This window comes from Argentina anserina, chromosome 2, assembly GCF_933775445.1.
Source record: "Argentina anserina chromosome 2, drPotAnse1.1, whole genome shotgun sequence".
Classification (NCBI taxonomy): domain Eukaryota; kingdom Viridiplantae; phylum Streptophyta; class Magnoliopsida; order Rosales; family Rosaceae; genus Argentina; species Argentina anserina.
Window position 1 is genome coordinate 17,985,224 of NC_065873.1, and position 17,886 is coordinate 18,003,109.

General features: G+C 35.3%; 2 protein-coding genes across 4 annotated transcripts; both read right to left on the bottom strand.

The window, feature by feature from the left end:
- Positions 1-769: 769 nt before the first annotated feature.
- On the bottom strand, positions 770-1,435 carry LOC126785465 (two-component response regulator 24). The gene is made up of 2 exons (XM_050511166.1): positions 1,132-1,435; positions 770-1,018 (listed from the first exon to the last, which is right to left on the bottom strand). The coding sequence occupies exons 1-2, from the start codon at positions 1,354-1,356 to the stop codon at positions 845-847; spliced, it is 399 nt and encodes a 132-aa protein (XP_050367123.1). The 5' UTR covers positions 1,357-1,435; the 3' UTR covers positions 770-844.
- Positions 1,436-7,625: 6,190 nt separating this feature from the next.
- On the bottom strand, positions 7,626-16,580 carry LOC126785439 (CLIP-associated protein). Of its 3 annotated transcripts, none has more exons than XM_050511135.1 (21): positions 16,007-16,580; positions 15,299-15,454; positions 15,138-15,200; positions 14,863-14,931; positions 14,544-14,697; positions 14,092-14,250; positions 13,611-13,708; positions 13,321-13,395; positions 13,136-13,204; positions 12,935-13,020; positions 12,735-12,852; positions 12,527-12,625; positions 12,091-12,445; positions 10,145-11,931; positions 9,828-9,929; positions 9,114-9,218; positions 8,952-9,026; positions 8,798-8,866; positions 8,578-8,646; positions 8,326-8,427; positions 7,626-7,868 (listed from the first exon to the last, which is right to left on the bottom strand). In XM_050511135.1, the coding sequence occupies exons 1-21, from the start codon at positions 16,337-16,339 to the stop codon at positions 7,707-7,709; spliced, it is 4,305 nt and encodes a 1,434-aa protein (XP_050367092.1). In that variant the 5' UTR covers positions 16,340-16,580; the 3' UTR covers positions 7,626-7,706. The 3 variants fall into 3 exon arrangements, with proteins under 3 accessions (XP_050367092.1, XP_050367093.1, XP_050367091.1); XM_050511136.1 differs by having other exon boundaries at positions 10,145-11,847; positions 14,092-14,253; XM_050511134.1 differs by having other exon boundaries at positions 14,092-14,253.
- Positions 16,581-17,886: the final 1,306 nt, after the last annotated feature.

Consider the following 17,886-nt stretch of genomic DNA (forward strand, 5'->3'; position numbering starts at 1 on the left):
TAAGTAGGTAGAAAAAAAGATGTAAATAAATAATTTGATTAACAAAATAATCCTCATTTTAAAGAATATTTTTATTTATTTTTAAGAAAAATATAAATATATAATGACAATACTACCTCTTAAATGCATGACATGTGACGTAAAATTGGATAGAAACAGTTAAATTTAACGGATGAGTGCAAATCGGCAATTTTTACCAAGTTTAGGAGGTAAATTGACTAAAATACAAGTTCGGGGTGTAAATCGGCAATTTTTACCAAATTTAGGAGGTAAATTGACTCAAATGCAAGTTCGGGGTGCAAATTGACAATTTCAGCCAAATTTAGGGTGCAAATCGACATTTATGCCTATGAATTATAATATAGCTTTGGACGGATCAAATTTTATTAGAACTAGAAATGTTATGTCGCATATGTGTAATTTAAATATTCTTTCGGGTTGGTCTGAAAAGACAAATTTGTTTGTAAAATTATGGAAGACTCGTATAGATAAACATTCCGTCCACAACAACTGCACTTATAATCTATCTACACTACTAAAATGGGCATGGAATTCTTGTCAATTAGTGACCAGGTGAAAATGGCTGTTCTTTTTAATAGACACTAGCTCAAAGAAAGGGGGTCACAATTCACAAAAAATACCAATGTACTGTATATAAAGTACGTTATAATATTACATTGATCAGAAAACAACAGGATTTCAAGTTACTAGATATTATTGGTTATACAACTGGCCCGATCAATCATAAAACTTCCAACATACTAAATCTTCATATTCAGAGTGTTACATGAGAAGCAGGATGTTCGTTTCTCCACTAGTAATCCATATGAAGTTCAAATATGCACTAGTTGCTATTGACCTTCTGGAGGATGGAAACTAGCTTAGAAATGGTTAAGGGCTTCTCTTGGTAGTCATCTAGTCCTGCCTTCACAAACTCTTGTACAGTTTCAAAGTGAGAATGTGATGATACACCAGCAATCGTACTTCGAATTCCCATTGCACGCAGTGTCCTTGTTGCCTATTGTACAAAAGAAAACCGAAAAAGTCCAAATCAGTTAAGAAATATCAGCAAGTAAACTCATCAGCTGGAAAATCAATTTCTTAGGCAACATTAGTTTTAATCTTTGTTACCTCAATGCCATTCATGATAGGCATGTCCATGTCCATCAGTATAAGATCAAACTGTTTACCAGAGCAATGGACATCAACAGCTTCTTTTCCGTTACCTGCGACTTGGTTTTCAATGCCAAGATTCTCCAAGAGCTTGCGGTGAAGCCTTTGGTTGATCCTGCTGTCATCTACAACGAGAGCTGTTATCTTGGCTGCAGCCTCATTTGCATTTGTGTTCCTCAACATTTTGCAGCTCCTGCGAACAATTTAAATGATTCAAAGTCTGTTTTTCTGGAAGACAAAGACAGCCATGGTGAAAAATGAGTAGAATATGTCAAAATTTCCTAAACATGATAAGAAGGCCTTCGCATTTTAAACATTCCATTTGAATGTGTATATGGAGATACAGGCTAGGCTCAGAGATTTTCTTTGCCAAAAGGAACAGAACTCAGAAGTCCGAACACAGAATTCATATTTTTTGGTCAAAATGCAGATAATGCACCAATCAATTTCATCTTGAAAGGTTGGTTATGTTCTCTTCTTCATTTGTCAGGTACTAAAAAGAAAATAACTTCTTCATACAACAACATATGAGAGCATGAAGTTTAGAAAGTACCTAAAACTATAATGCAGAATGGAATGGAGGAAGAGTATTCTGCTTTTGCTACTGTATATGATTGAAGGTTGGTGTGTTCTTCCTATGGTTGAATTCTAACCATTTTAAAGGGCAGCAATGGCAACGGGAAAGAGATTTTCTACAAAAAAAGCGTGGGAAAAAAGTTAAAAGGGTGCAACTATTGCTACCTCATAGTTCACTTTGTTCACCTCACGTTCTCTTTTTACCCCACGTTTTTCTATTTTTAAATTACTTTGTTCACCTAACATAATTTTTTCAATTTTAAGTTTATTTTGTTCACCCTACATTCTCTTCTTACATTACATATTTTTTTTTCAATTCTAAGCTAATTTTGATCAAATTTTATTTCAGATTTATTTTGACAATCTCTATTAAGAAAAACATTTGCAATTACTACTACATGTAACTAGGTTTTCTAAATATAAAATAGAATCATATACTATTGTTTTCTCCTTTGTACGTATATTAATAGTATAATTTTGTTAAGTTAAAAATATCATCTAAAAAAATAAATTCAATCACATTGAAATTCAAATCCCAATAAAAAAACATGCTCTTCAATTTAACAATATTACAGAAATATAAGGGTTTCAATCTTTTCATTAGTTTCAATTTAACTATTTAATATATATATTAATAAATGTATATTTTGTGAAATAAACAAAAATGAATTGTAAATTTAAACAACTTATTGTTTATTACAGTAATTTTACATCAGGGTATTACAATAATTTATTAAAACAATAGGTTGTAGTGAATAAAATGAAATATGGAGTGACAATAGCCGCACCCAATGAAATTGTGGGGTACAAGAAAAGACTGAAGAGTCATAGAGTATATCACTTAGATTTAGTTGAAGATCTAAAAATCTAAGAGTGTTTGATTTTTTTCCTTATTTGTTGATATGCAAAGATGAGACGCTTATGCATTGCAAGCATCTTTGCATAATTAACAATATGAAAGTGACAAGTAAAGATCATTTCACACTTAAGGCTAACCTACTCTTATGGTGTGTTTGGATGAGGAAAAGTATGAGGGAATTTAATTGAAAGTGAAGATCTTATAATTCCAAAAGACAATTTCCTCATTTGGCAACTATGAGTTGGAAATTCTAGATTTTTGTGGAAAATAAAAGGAATTAATTAGTTGTTCAAATTCCCCACTTGAATTCTTCACAGAATATGTGTCATTTGCGAATTCATTTCTAGTGTTTTATTATTTTCCTACAATAATACTCTTTTTATATATATCTCTTTAATTTATTTCAAAATTTCTTAATTTGTCATGAACTTCAAATTCCACATAAATATAAACAAACAATAGAATTCACAATAATGAATTTTCAGATTGATGGATTTTAAAATTCCATCATTTATAAACTCCATGGAATTTATAGTTTCCTCATCTAAACACACCATTACTTTCTTACCGCCCCCTAACTTTTTCCATCCGATATAGCCTTATATTTGAATTTGGCATAATTTTATAACCCAAATCTTCTAGTATATAACTTAATCGAAAAGAAAAAAAATCTTCAAGTATAAAGAAAGAATTCCATGTGATTATACACCATGCTTTACTTAGCTTTGAAAATATTGCCTATTTCAAACAACGTTTTTAGGAAATTAATTCAGGGTCATTAGATTTTAGCCGTCTATGTTTTGATTATTTTGAATTAAATACTTGTGATACCTTATACTTTAGGTGTGAAAATAGTTTTGTCCTTTTAATTTCAAATTTAATTAGTATATCTTTCAACTCTTATTTTTTTTATAGTTTTGTCTATTCATTCAGTTGACCGTTAAAATATTCTTTTAAGCCATTAAAATGCCTATAATACCCCTAATTGAAGTCAGCTTTTTTTGTTCTTTTTTCTTTTGGTTTTTCTTGTTTTTAAATTTAATTTATTGTTTATCATACATGAGCTATTAAATATATATAATAACAATGTAATCAATACAAATCGTCAAATATATATATATATATAAATACAATATGACAATGCTATCGAGTATCAACAGAAAATGTCAATTTTCTCATTAGTTCTTCATCGGAAGAAAAATCCTCTTAGAATCAACCTAGAGAGAGAAATATAATTAATCAAAGTGTTAAAAAAATATTTAAAAATGAATAAAATAATTGATTTATGATGGGGATATTTCAATCGTTTAAAATGTCAAATATTACAAATATTAGCGTGATAACGGAATTTTTTGACGAAAAACTAATGGGGATAAGCAAAATTATTAAAAAATAAAAGTTGAATGATGTACTGATTTAGTTTTAAAGTAGAAAGAAAAAACTGTTTTTATATCTAAAGTATAAAATGTTATAAATATTTAATCATATATTTTTTATTAGGTCGGTAAAGTAGTTAGACATCTTGACACGTGTCTTATCATCTTACGTGGCAGCGTACGTGGTGTAACAGTGTGGACATAGATTTTCAAACTAATGTCATTGGTGAAAGAAATTTCAGTTTGCTGTAGCACATTATCTTCTGCATCATTAGAAAAGATGCTACGTACTAACATCTGATATTGTTGTTTGGCTTGATAAACTGTGACAAGGACATATGCAGCTTGTCCTTCTGACATGGCGGAAATCTGAAAAAGACATACATAAATCAGCCAGCTGGTTGTCTTGCCAGGCACCCAAAAATAGAACTGATGCCTCATTTGCACACCATGGTCAACAGATTTATCCAGGTCCATGTAATTAGGTGGCATTAGCACGTACACATCCACATGGGTTTACCAGAAAGGAAAGAAATGGCACCTACTTCTTTCCAGTAATGGTATGCATGCAATGAACTAGAGTCCGAAGAGATATTGACGTGATTGTATGGAAAATCCAGTACATGGTGTGAATGATTGATATTTTTTGAATAATTGCATTAAATGGTCCCAAATGGTTTACTGACTTTACTGTAATAAAGTAAGCAATGCATGGTACAATTATCACTGATATTTTTGGCTGTCGGACTCGACTTTCAAACTTCATTCAGACAGTTTGGAAGGATTATAGTTCTAGTAGTATGGCAATGTCTTACGTACTTCAAATATTATGATGTGTTGGCAATATATTCATTGTTAGTTGTTATTAATAATTAAAATTTAATAGTTGAGATTAATACTAACATGATTAAGTATCAGAACTTTAAACACGTAAGAATTTTTGCTAGCAGTAGAGTCTTGAATTTCAGTGTTCACCAAATTAATGCATTACAGACGAAGGAATACCATAGATTTGACTTTATTCATTAAAGAAAACTCCATTTTATTCAAACATTAAAGGATGGGAAAGTCCACAACCACTTGAACAAAAACTAAACAAGAGTCCTCTATTTTTCACTCTCGGTTGTTGTCCAGCTCCTGCAGGATTGGAACAAACTTGGAAGGATGAAGAGGCTTCTCAATAAAGCCGTCACCTCCAGCTGCCAGAAACTCTTCTTTCTCATGTTCTCTAAACACAATTGACATGCCAAGCAACTTGGTTTGTACTCCTATACAAAAACTAAAATATCCATAATTTTCTTGATATTTTTGTGAAACTTTTTATATTTCGGCATATGGATATATTTGTTACATACCAATCATTTTTCGATAGAAATTTTTGAAATTTCTCAATTACTCCGGAATCTTTCGATTTTTTTTCGATATTTTCATAATATCGACACATATCAGGCCAACTTCAAATAAAATAAAATAAAAAATCATTGGTTAGGAGAATCGAACTTCTGATCCATCATTTTATAAGCACAAAGTTATAGTCAACTAACTACACTAACTTATTGTTACATATGGCTCTTTTTATTATATATTGCATTCTATGTCTCAACATTCACCTAAAATTGAAATAAAACCGAACTAATTGTTGAGGGAAATCGAACCATTTTAGTCTAGGAGGAAGCAATGATGTACCTACTCTTATGGGGAAATTTCAACATGTCTTATCTACCATATTTATTCTCTAATGAGATGCAATCAAGTGAAAACATATGGACACAATATGATGCACAATCTACTACACCAACTTATTGTTATATATGGTTTTTTTAATTATATATTGCATTCCATGTCTTAACATTCACCTAAAATTTAAATAAAACTGAACTAGTTGTTGAGAAGATTATAACCATTTTAGTCTAGAAGGAAGCAATGATAGACCTTACTCTTATGGGGAAAATTCAACATGTCTTATCCACCATATTTATTCACTAATGAGATGCAATTAAGTGAAAACATATGGACATAATCTGATGCACAATCTTCATAAAGCTATGTTATGGTCAAAGTCGAGAAATGTTTGATTCAAACGGGAACTACTAGTACCATAACCCACAGTCAATCACCCACGACCCATATGGTTGACATATAAGTCAGTATCGCAAAATTATGAAGGGACAATATCATTTAATGACTATTTTCACAATATACTCATGATTTACTCAAGGACATGATGAAGATAGTGAAAATTTTGTACCTCATAGATCATTTATGTGGTTCTAAACCACTCATGTTTAATCTATTATATGTAAATAAGGCGTTATGACTTAGCCTCCTTTTAGGTATATATATATTTTTTAAGTAGATTTTTAATAATAATCGACTATTATTTCACCTTAAATTACTATAACTCACTATAAACTAATAGTTATATAATAATTCTTATGACATATATAGTAGATAATTGATCAAATAAACATTTCTCAAAATTTCATTCAAAATTTCCATATTTTTATATAAATTTCCATCAATTTACTTAATTATTTTTTAAAATCAAAATTTCAAATTTTCGGATCTTATTTCTGTTCTCGCCAAAATTTTAATCCTTGCTCTCATACCCCAAAGCAGCGTAGCAAACTGTAACAGACAAGGCAAACATCAATGAGCTAAACACATGCTTGAGTAAATCTACTATCATGGTAGATTGGTTGTACGTAGAATTTAAGTACTTACAGTGAGTATCATTACAATATTATGTCTATAAGTTTCACTTGTTAAATAACAGGTTGGTCATAATGAATACTATAAGCCTCAAATCTATTCATGTCAATCAGCATTCATAGAGGATCAAAATAGTCATATTTTCATATCGTTCTCTTTTGTTTCACTGTTTGTTATAGAAATGAACATAATGGAAATTATATGTGTGCATAATTGAGGCGCCATAATTGGAAAACCAGATTGTTTCATCCTTAATTAGGTAATATCTGAGATTTTCATCGATTCTATGCATCTTAATTACTCGAAAGCAGAAGCATTACCGTGTGAACACTTCACATGATATGCTTGCTTATGAGTTCAGTTTTCTACCATTCTTGCTGGTTTGCAGGTTGCCTTTAACATCTGAGCAAAACTTCCCCCAACTCATTCACATTTCCCACTCTGCACAAACTCGCTTCGCAAGTGACTAACCATGCAAGCTATCTCCAATCTACATTGGATATCTTGAGGAAACTCTACATCACACCTCAGGTTTTAAGTTGCATCGCTACTTCGTTTATTTTTGTAAAGCAGCTAAAGCACTTTGTCAAGTCAATATCCCATATGGGACCTTAACATTGCAAGATTTCAGTAACTCCCGTTGTTGAATCTCATTCTTCCATTTGACGTTTATTCTTAAAGGGCCAGCAGAATAGGGCATACATGAAGCTCAAAACGGTAATCACTCGATAACTGGTAATGCAAAACCTTTCTTTCATATATAAATGCTGTTTGGGAAATCTAGATTACAAAATGTGCACTGTAACACTAAATGTTTCCCACAAAACACTACCTCCAAACCAGACTCGATAAGAATTTAATAAGGAATGAGAATACAAACATGAGAAACCACCCCCCCCCCCCCCAAAAAAAAACAAAAACCAAAAATGAACACAACGTATTCACACAATATACAAGATACAGATGAACTTGTCAACACCCAAACCCACAATTCCTACCTAACTGAACCGCTAATCATGGTTAGCGTCTAATGGTGTGCCTGTCCTCGCTTGTGAAATTCGATTCGCATAAATAGTCACCAACCTTAACTGCGTGCTGTTGAGCCCCTCCAGATACGGCAAGAATGCTTTGCCAAGCATGATATATATATCAACTAAACAGAAGACAACGGTCTGCAAACAACAGCATTGCACTAATTCAGAAATAATAATATAAATATTCCACTAGCTTGAGAAGTCTATCACAACTGTTGCAGAAGTCCAATCTCAACTGTCTGGTTCCAGAATGACCCAACTGTCAATGAAACATATCATACTGAACTTGAACTGTCAAGTTGATCGATTACCATCTCCAAACTTCCTTTGAATTAAATATTCTTAAGAGAAGATGAGATGTAAATTCCTAGAAAACTTCCTTTTAATCTCAGTAACACCTCCACAGATGGCAAAGGTATAAAAAAAATGGAGGAATGAAGGGGAACACATAACATAATACAAATAAGTATCTGGAAAAAGAAAATATACCAAGCAACTTAACTTAGACCATTTGACATTTTTTGTCTAATCACTTGAATGGCTATGCATACACAGGGATTAAGGGATAAGAGTCATAAGACATTATAGTCCTTACCTTGCGAACATCAGCACTCTGGTTTCCAAACGCTTCAAACAGTGCAGGCAAAAAAGATGGTAATTGAGCCATTAGTTCCTCCTGTGAAAGCCTGCCTACAAGCTGAACAAGAAAACAAAGGCTTAGCAAGAAACCGAGAGATAGTTGCCGAGAGACAACCAATAAACCTCGACAGTTTATATCTAGACTTTTAAAGTGTCTTATGCACTCATCACCATCCTAAAAATTCATATGAATAGATTAGTGTAATACCTTCGTCAAACAGTTTATGCAAGTAACAAGAGTTTTCTCGTCTTCAGTTACCAATAAAGGGACAATGACCTGCAGATCAACAATTGATAACACCACTCATTAGTAAACAGAAGGGCAAGAAGCTAAAAGATGAACACCGATCACACACACACACAGAATCCAGTTTTCTCGATAATAAAAACTTCACACAGCTATGTGGGGAATGTAAATAAATACATACACTTAAACATCTGAATGGATCATACTGAGACACAACAACACTCAAGCAGTGCTCTGATTCATTTGAAACCTGAACATGAACTAGATTAATTGGAGACATGAAAGACAAAAAGTAAACAAAGAAAATAATTAACCTTAGCTGAAAAAAGAAGTACCTGGGGAACTACGTCTTTTGTAACATGCAGCAGCTTCTCAATTACAATTTCAATAGAGTCTTCCATTGCCTCTTTCTGGAAACAAACGAAAACAATATTAGCAATAGAAATTTCTAGAAACTATATGCTCTTTCACACCATCCAAAACAGTAGATAATGTACCTGGTTCTTAAGCATTTCAATAATTAACGAAAGAGAGAGTTCCCGGATGGAGGAGTCAAAATCATCCAACACCTCAAGTACAACTGTCAAAATTTGATTGAAGTACTGCACATATAACGTAAAATAATCATTACCTTAATCATATCACACCAAAGATCTTTGCTATGAGAAAATAAACATGCTATATAATTTGGGTCTGTTATAACAACAATGTATGAAACTCCTTGCCCCGGGAAGAGCAGAAGAGGAAGAAAACAGAAGATTCAAACAAAGATGCCTTGAATGCAACAAGCTTATCCCCCCAAAAACTGATCCTATAGCTCTAGCGCTCTGAGTTTTTTCTCCCTAAAGAAAGTTGCTCGAATGCTAAATGGAGGAAGAAAACTAACTATAACAGTATTATATCAACTGTACGGCCGATTCATGATATTGTGTTACCCTTAATACTAAAACTGTTGAGTTAGCCTTAATAGTACAACCATTTTGAAAGCTGTGCGTATTTCTTTCTCCCCAATAGAATTGCAGAACGCCAAGTACATTACCCATGTTTAAAGATCATTCTCCTAATGAAGAACAGAGTTCGTTATAACATTATACATGCTAACTCAACCTTCCTTAACCCCCCCCCCCCCCCAAAAAAAAAAAAAACCAGTTCCAACAAATTTCACACATGCATAAAATAATTTAGTGCGCCAATAAATGAGACCAACAAACCTTGGTCCAAATAGAGTGGTCATTAGTTATTGAAGCTTCAATTAGCTGTTGAAGAGCACCACACTTGTTTTCTGCAGGGCTTTCCTCAGTTCCAGTGCCAATCTATCAAACAAAACAGTAATTATATAAAGGGTAAAGCTCTAGAAAGTGCAAATTTATAATCAATATTTTCTTGACGGTACAAATTCCAATCGACATGTTTAGGGAAGCAAATCAATAGTGAGTGTCATTTTATCACAAAATACTGATAATGAACTTGAGAGAGACGAGAAACATACAATTAAGTAAGTTTGAGGTTGTAAAGTTAAAGAGCTCACCAGGTGGAGTATCTGAGGGATGCTGGGACCTGACTCTGGAATAGAATTGACCTTAGGTTGGTGGTGATTCTGATCCAAGTCCGTGGAAGATTCAGTTTGCCCCATGCTCTCAGCAGCCCCAATATAGTCCAAGTTTAAAATTCCGTTAACATCCAAAGAATGAGTACGCGAACTTTCTAAATTTAATCTACCATCGCCACTGTCCAGAGGGCTAGACCAGGAACCAGAATTCTGACTCATGGCACTGATCATATAAGATGGATCCTTAGTTTTTAAATTAAGACTATCAGTGTTAGAACCAGTCTCAAAATTCTGATAAAAGTTTTCAGCAGTGTGATCAGAAGCAGCTTGGCCAACAGAACTAGTGGCCAAGGCTGTTTCTTGGGTGGAACTCCACTTCCTCCCACCATCACTATCAACTGAACCAGCAGAGTACCTCCCAAAGAAATGACTCTTCTTTGATGCACTTACGTATCCTTCTTCCGAAGATGATCCAACTGCATCAGATGGATCATAAGAAGACTTGCGCTGACGCTCCTTCTTGTTTTGCAAAAAGTTCATAAGGTCCACTTCAATGCGAGGAGTCTTTTGTTTCAAGGCTCTTCGTAAAGAATTTTGTTCTTCAACTGACAAGCTAAGAATAAAATTCAACACCGCTGTTGGATCAAAGTGGGAGTATACAGAGATTATGCATGTAATAGCTGCCTCCTTCAGTTTAGTGTTTTTATCATGGACCAATGGAGCTAACTTTGAAAGCCATAATTTTAGAATGCCGCTATTACCAGAACCTTCAGGATTCACTGAATGTTTGTTAAATGAACCGATAGAAAACTCAATAACAGCTAATTTAGCCTTTGGTGATCGCTGTTCATCTAGTGAACGGAGCAAAGCTGGTAAGAGGGAATCTACACTGTATGTCTTGCCAACAATAACCAAAGTTGTTGAGCAAGGTTGCCTAACTACCTCCTTTGGGTCAACTAACCGTGAGAAAACATGAGGTAGGATCCTTTCCATGTAACTTTCAAAGGGCTTACGGCAAGATGGAATGACATCTGCAAGTGTTGAAAGGGCTGCTTGTGCAACTTTATGATGCGGATCATCCAAGTGCTGGAAAAACAACTTCATTACTTTCTCAAAACTCTGAATCACTTCTTGAATTCCTTTTTGGCCTTGCTGCAGCAAAGACTGAAGGTAATTAAATGCAGCAACCCTAGCTGACCAGTCTGAAGAGGGACTAAGTCCTTCACTCAGAGCATCATTTAGTGATGCTGGACCTTCTACATAATTTGCCATCTCCTGTGAGAGCTGGCTATCATCAAAACTTCTCCTCCTGCCAGCAGATATTCTTCCTGTTACATTCTTTCTTAAGAGGGGCCTTTGAAAATTGGGAATATGATTATTATGTGAATCCCTAAAGTTTCCATCCCTTTGAGATGAGTCCAGATAATGCCTGTCAGCATGATGATTCAGAGTTCGCCGAGCCTCCCTGCTTTCATTATTCTCTTCAATAAAACCCCTCTCGTGGATTCTGTCAGAAGCCCTCTTCATGGTGTAGGATGAAACAGTTGGCAGTGTTTCAGCTGACAAATGACTACAATATGATGATTTAGCAGAATCTTTGGAAGCTTGAATTTGCGTGATGATATCAGACAAAACCAGGCCACCATTGCGGTTACTACCTTTGATACCTGAGGTAGTTGAATCTGTCATTAGAGAGTTTGAAAGATGATTAGAAGCTGAGACAGCAGCAGGAAATGGTGGGTCACGAGATGATGGAGGGTCAACTCCTGCACTAGGGGCAAAAAAAAAAAAAACAATTTAGCCGCTCACAAATGAACCAGATTTTAACTATTTACATACATACATTATCTAGTGGGTTGTGTACTAAAAATCACAACTTATATCAAGGCGAGGAAACTTAAAAAAGAATGCAAGATATAAGGTACCTAGATCCAGACTAGATGACCGGAGTGTAGAAGAATTATGTCCGGACAACTCCAAACCTCTAAGCATGCTTTCAATTGCACTGACCTTCTGTTTGCTTGCATGCAGCACACTTTCCAGACTACGCTCAGTACCTTTAGCAACTGACTTCCCTTGTGAAAGATGAAGTCCTGAAGAGAAAGAAGTCCCAGAGGATAAACTTGAAGTTTTATCCATTCCAACAATAGCAGAAGTTCCATATCCAGGTAGTTTTGAAGATGCAGATGGCTGGGGAGTGAATGAGACGGGTGTAACCCTATCACGAACAGAAGGAGAAGCATGACGCCTATGTATCCCCCCATCCTCTTCATTGATTAACTGGTGCAATTTTCTTAACATTAAAATAAGAAGCTGAGCATAAGATAGAATCAAGTCATCCTTAAGATTAAGAGCACATACCCTTTGAATAACAGGATCAAAGAGTGAAAATAATCTTCGGGAACGCTCTGGCCAAGTTTTTGAAAACATTCTATAGCACATTCTTGCAGTTGAACGGACCTGTCAATTTATACATAGGAAGGTTCACATATGAAATCTATAACATTTAACCATTTCACCTCAGTCAGAAAATACAATATATGAATTGTTGATAACTTGATATGAATACCTCGCTCATTGCATCTGCAACACAGCATCTTATTAGATCTTCATATAAATCTGCTGATCTCTGTATTTCAGGTTCATCAGCCCAATACTCTAATATCAACAGTGCATAGTCACAGCACCTACAGTACAAGACATATTAGTGACTCAAACAGAAACAAAGTCTGACAAGCGGCCACATATAAACATGAGTCATATATATACCTTGCTCGAAGTATTGCATTACGGTCATTCTTAGCACAATCAGCAATACGAGGAAGCACTCGAGCAACTTTACAGTTACGCAGCATCTGGAAAGCAGAAAGAAAATTTTCATAAATGAATATTCTGTAAAACTAAAAAGAGAGGAAAAAAGAAAGGTAAAAGTAGCAGGAAAAGGAAAAGGATCAATAGAATTGGAATTACCGTTTTTATGCAGTTATCTGCAGACTCTGCAATTACAAGTACAGTGATCACAACCAGCTTGAAAAGGACCTGGTTACATATGATAAAATTAGAGTACCACCTTTTTACTTGAGGATTTTTATTATTTTTTCTTCCTAATTGGTGACCACTTAAGGATTGTTTTCGGTAAGATGATATCAACTTACTGGAATGAAAATCTCTGCATATGCCTCAAAATCTCCCAATAGCTCCTTCGACAAAAAGCATAACAGATGGCAAGCCTAAAAACAAATTAAACTAGTGATAAGAACCCCTTTATCCTATAGGAAAAAACAATATATCAGAGCAAATGAACCACAAGAAATAGTGCCTTTAGCAGTTAAATCACTGTTTTTACATTAAGGACCAAATACGAACTGAAAAAAGTTGCATAAAACCCAGAGATCACTAAATTGATTATGAGCCAACATCCTAAAATGAGAGATTAGTATAATACCTGCTTCACTATGCTAGACCTTCGGTCAGATAATTGGGTGCTTAGAGGGTTAACAAGTTGCTTCAGAAGTCCCCGGAAGGATTGATAATCAGCAGCACCTGATAGGAAGTGATTATTAGGAAAGTCTACACCCGAAAAATATGTATTTTTCTATGAATTAAAGGCAATGATCACTTCCCCAACTACATGTTCGAAAATGCAAATTGGAACGTGTTCGCAGATAAGAAATAAGTAGGCCACAACAATACTTTCATCAAACATCAACTTTGGAAAACAGCAGAAAAAATTGTATTCCCACAAGAAGCAACTGAACATGCATCAACCACTAATCAAATAAACAATCAGAATTCATGAAGAAGAATGCATTGACAATGTCTAAAGAGAACCGCATGAATTGCCTAAGTCAATCACTCAAACATAACCCCTATGCTTCTGCATATATATAATGAAGAGAACTGTAGGAGAGAGTAGGCAGACATACCACCATATACAAGCCCTTCAATTCTCTGCATTGCAGCAATCCGAATTGACCAGTCTTTCTCTGGTACAAGGGTAGAAGCTATTTTCTCCACTTCTCTTATTAGTTCTTTTTCAGAATAAACTTTTATAGGGTCTACAGATTTAACAGTTGGATCAGCTTCTGCTGCATGGGACAGACAAGAAAAATCAACATTATGTAAATCCTGAAACTTACATGTTCAATGACTAGGACAACAATTAGTTAAAGCCAAACCAAACCACAAAACAGTCGACTTTCAAAACCAACAACAAAGAGGAGGAATTATTGTATCATTGTACGTGACATGAAATTCAACATTATTTATATAAAAAAATTGCGTTCACCATTTAAATGTATACCAGATTAATTTAATCACTTCTTAGGGAGCACATAACCTCATGACCACCCCACAATTGAACGACAAGCATTCTCACCTCCAAATAGAGAACTTTCCCTTGACGAACTCTTAGCCTTGGGACTACTTCTCTTTGGGTTATGGCTCAAGGGCTTCGTTTCTACAGCACTAAGTCCATCCGATGAGCGGTTCTTAGGTTCAATCCTCTCTAGCCTTGCATTGATATCCTTCACCTGCACGGAAAATTGTATAGAACCCAATGAGCAACCAGTATCATTTAACATCTGGGAGACCAAATCAAATAATATTTGAAGTTCTAGGAAAACATGATGATGAAGTAAAGGATACTGCACAGAAATTAGACGTCATATTTTCTCAGTTGGATATTAGATATTCACCATGGACATGGGAAGCTGGTGCCGCTGTAATTCATCACGGAACTGAGTCCCTGCCTGTGTGTACATCTCCTGGGAATCGGAAAAGGTATAACAGTCGGAATATAGCAACAAATCCAATCCCAACTCAATAAAAGATAGATATACTATACAATAATATGGCATTGAAGCATCTCAGAAGGACCAAAATTACCGGGGGGGGGGGGGGGGGGGAAGCATAAGGGGAGCAGTTCTAATATCTTACATAAAACTGCAAGTATTAGACCAGTACCACTAACCTCAATGCACAGTATAGCAGCATCCCTTACACCGGGATTTGAATCAGTTAACATCTGCAGAATCTGAAATAAAAAAGATATGAAATTATTTAGTTTGTTTCTTGTGAGCATCTCAACTTGTTAGAAATATTTGTCTTATTCATAGAAGTCAGCAAACACACCGGCGGAAGTATAGCACGCTGAAGAAAAAGTTCAGTTGATGCAAAAAGACCAATTGCTGAGGTGACAGTTCGTGCAAACTCTTCTCTAACTCTCCAGCTTTTGTGTCTCCAAGCATAAGTACCAGCTCTTTCAACAATGAGCGTCGGAGAAGAAACCTGCAGCATAAATAAAACAATAATTCAGACTACGTAATTGTCGGAGAGAAATTTCAGAAGGAGACATTGAAATTTAAAAGTAACACCAAAGACTACAAAGTCAAAAAGACTGTAAACACTAATGTAGATGCTAGCTTCAAACAAAAGGTGAAGCAAATAGTTCCCCAGTTTTTGTGTGCCATTACAATTACCAATTTCATATCATCTGGAAGATAGCAACCAACTTCTGCGGTAGGCCACTGGAGTGAACGGCAAAAACACCATAACAGTAAGCAATAACCACTACATCGCAAACCAGCCTAACAGCATAATTACCTCTAATGTGGCCTTCTATAGGACTAAAATTACCAATGACAAATCCAAACTACATCCACTAAATTGACTTCATCAACTATTCCTAAGGACCAAATTATCCAACATTTTAATATATTTTCAAGTAGCAAGGTAGATGATACGGATACGGATTCGGATTCGGAGTAAATCAATTCTAGCATGCATTGAAGTACATTTGAGGAATTAGAACAAACTGTGGAGGGCAAAATAGGAACAAACCTCCATTAGGGTAAGCAGGAGCCTGCTGGCGGCGTCGCGGACGGGCTGCTTAGCATCGCCAAGGCGCTCGACAACGGCGGGGACAAGCGCATTGAAGTGGAGCTTGAGATGGTCGCCGGAGAGGACGGCGGCGGAGGCGAGGGCCTGGAGAGCGCCCTGGGAGACGCGGAAGTTGTTGTCCTTGAGAAGATCCATGCAGCAATCGACGAGGGAGGTGACCTCCGGCGAGGTGAGGCTCTTCCTGGAAGCTTCGAGAAGCTGGTGGAGGCGCTCCACTCCGGCCATGCGCTCCTTCGTGTCCTTGGCGCGCGCGAGTTCAAGCGCTTGCTCCATCGCGGCGTGATCTGGTGCTGGACGGCTCAGATCTGAAGTGATTCCGGCCGCCGGAGTTAGGGCATGCGATTGTGTTGCTGTGTCAGTCACCGAGTCACCGAGTCACTGAGCCACTGAATCACTGAGTCAGTGGTAGTGTGAAAATGTGAGAGAGAGAGAGAGAGAGAGAGAGAGAGTTGAATTTATAAAAGGTGGATATAATTCAGAGAGGCTGAAGCCTAGTGATGGGTGCTTGCTTGTTTTCCTGGTTTAGATTTTTGAGAGAAAGAAAGAGAAGAAAGAAAGGATGAAGAAAATGGTTGAGACTGGGGGGCAGTTAAGGTATTTGCCCTTGGTTTGTATGTAATTTACGGATTCTACCACTGTCTTCTTTACTGTTTTGTACATGGTAGTTACTACAATAGTACAATACAGTGAACAACAACGATCGTCGTCACCAGTGTCTTTATTTTATTTGTCTTTAATTTTTTATTTAGGTTTACGTAATTACGTAAGTGTTTTTTTCTTCAATAAAGAAAAAAGGAGAAAATAAAATATTTCAAATCACAGTTCCATTCTAGGAGAACCTGGTTTATTCCTGATTTGGGTGGGCTTGAATTTTGAAATTAAGTTCCTAGGTGCAGCAATTTGATAATTCAATGTGTATTAATGTGTTGCAATAAATTCATTTCCTCTGTTACTTCAATGTTTTTACCTTATGAGGTAAGAAAAAAAGACTCATGATACTTCGGAAAGGAGTCCAATGAATCATGTTGGTTGATATGGTTTGTCTTCAGACTGCTGTCAGTATCTTATCGTTGTAAATGTGTTCATTGTCTAACACTAACACTGTTGCTGACATACCTGTAGAAAGTCTCGAAAATGTTACAATGAAAAATTCTGATTGTGTTAATATCGTGCTCAGAGCACGAAACACTAGTGTTTATGAGAAACTTGTCATTCTTCACAATCATGATATATACATTGTAAAATTGTATAAAATTCGATCTTAATGCAACTACTAAACCCAATCTAAGTATTATTAGCACTGAGAGAAGATAAAATATTTGTAACAACTTATATTTATAGTATTGAATGTGCGCTCATTTTACCCAATTTATAATAAAAATATATATTTAAAAGTTGTCAGTTTGGAATAGTTTGGCCCAACACTACTTAGCCTAGGCACAAGTCTATCTTTGTATATGAAAGGACATGAGTTCTCACCTAAAACTCGTTATACAACAACTAATATGGTATTATACTATATTTGATCCTGATTTATTTTTGGGCAAACGTCTGTTTAATCTATATACTTTTGGTCGGTCATTTATTTAGTTCCTGAAGTTTCAATATCATCTATATACTCCTCGAACTTACAACGTTTAATCTAAATAGCTCATTCTGTCAATTCATATGTTAAATGATGAGGTGGCCGTTAAATATCATCCAAAAAACGTGTATTTACCAAAATGTCCTTATATTAATGTTTTCTTTTTATTTTCTTTAATATTTCTTTTTTTATTGTTTTCAATATATTTTTAAGAGAGATGAATGCATTTACTTGA

Excerpts from the sequence above, each read along its gene's own strand:
- LOC126785439 (XM_050511134.1), bottom strand. The coding sequence starts at position 16,339 with ATGGAGCAAGCGCTTGAACTCGCGCGCGCCAAGGACACGAAGGAGCGC. Across the intron at positions 11,932-12,090 it reads GTCATCTAGTCTGGATCTAG|GAGTTGACCCTCCATCATCT; the intron begins GTACCTTATATC and ends CCCCTAGTGCAG. Across the intron at positions 8,428-8,577 it reads GCATAAACTGTTTGACGAAG|CTTGTAGGCAGGCTTTCACA; the intron begins GTATTACACTAA and ends TTTCTTGTTCAG.
- LOC126785465 (XM_050511166.1), bottom strand. The coding sequence starts at position 1,356 with ATGTTGAGGAACACAAATGCAAATGAGGCTGCAGCCAAGATAACAGCT. Across the intron at positions 1,019-1,131 it reads CTATCATGAATGGCATTGAG|GCAACAAGGACACTGCGTGC; the intron begins GTAACAAAGATT and ends TTTGTACAATAG.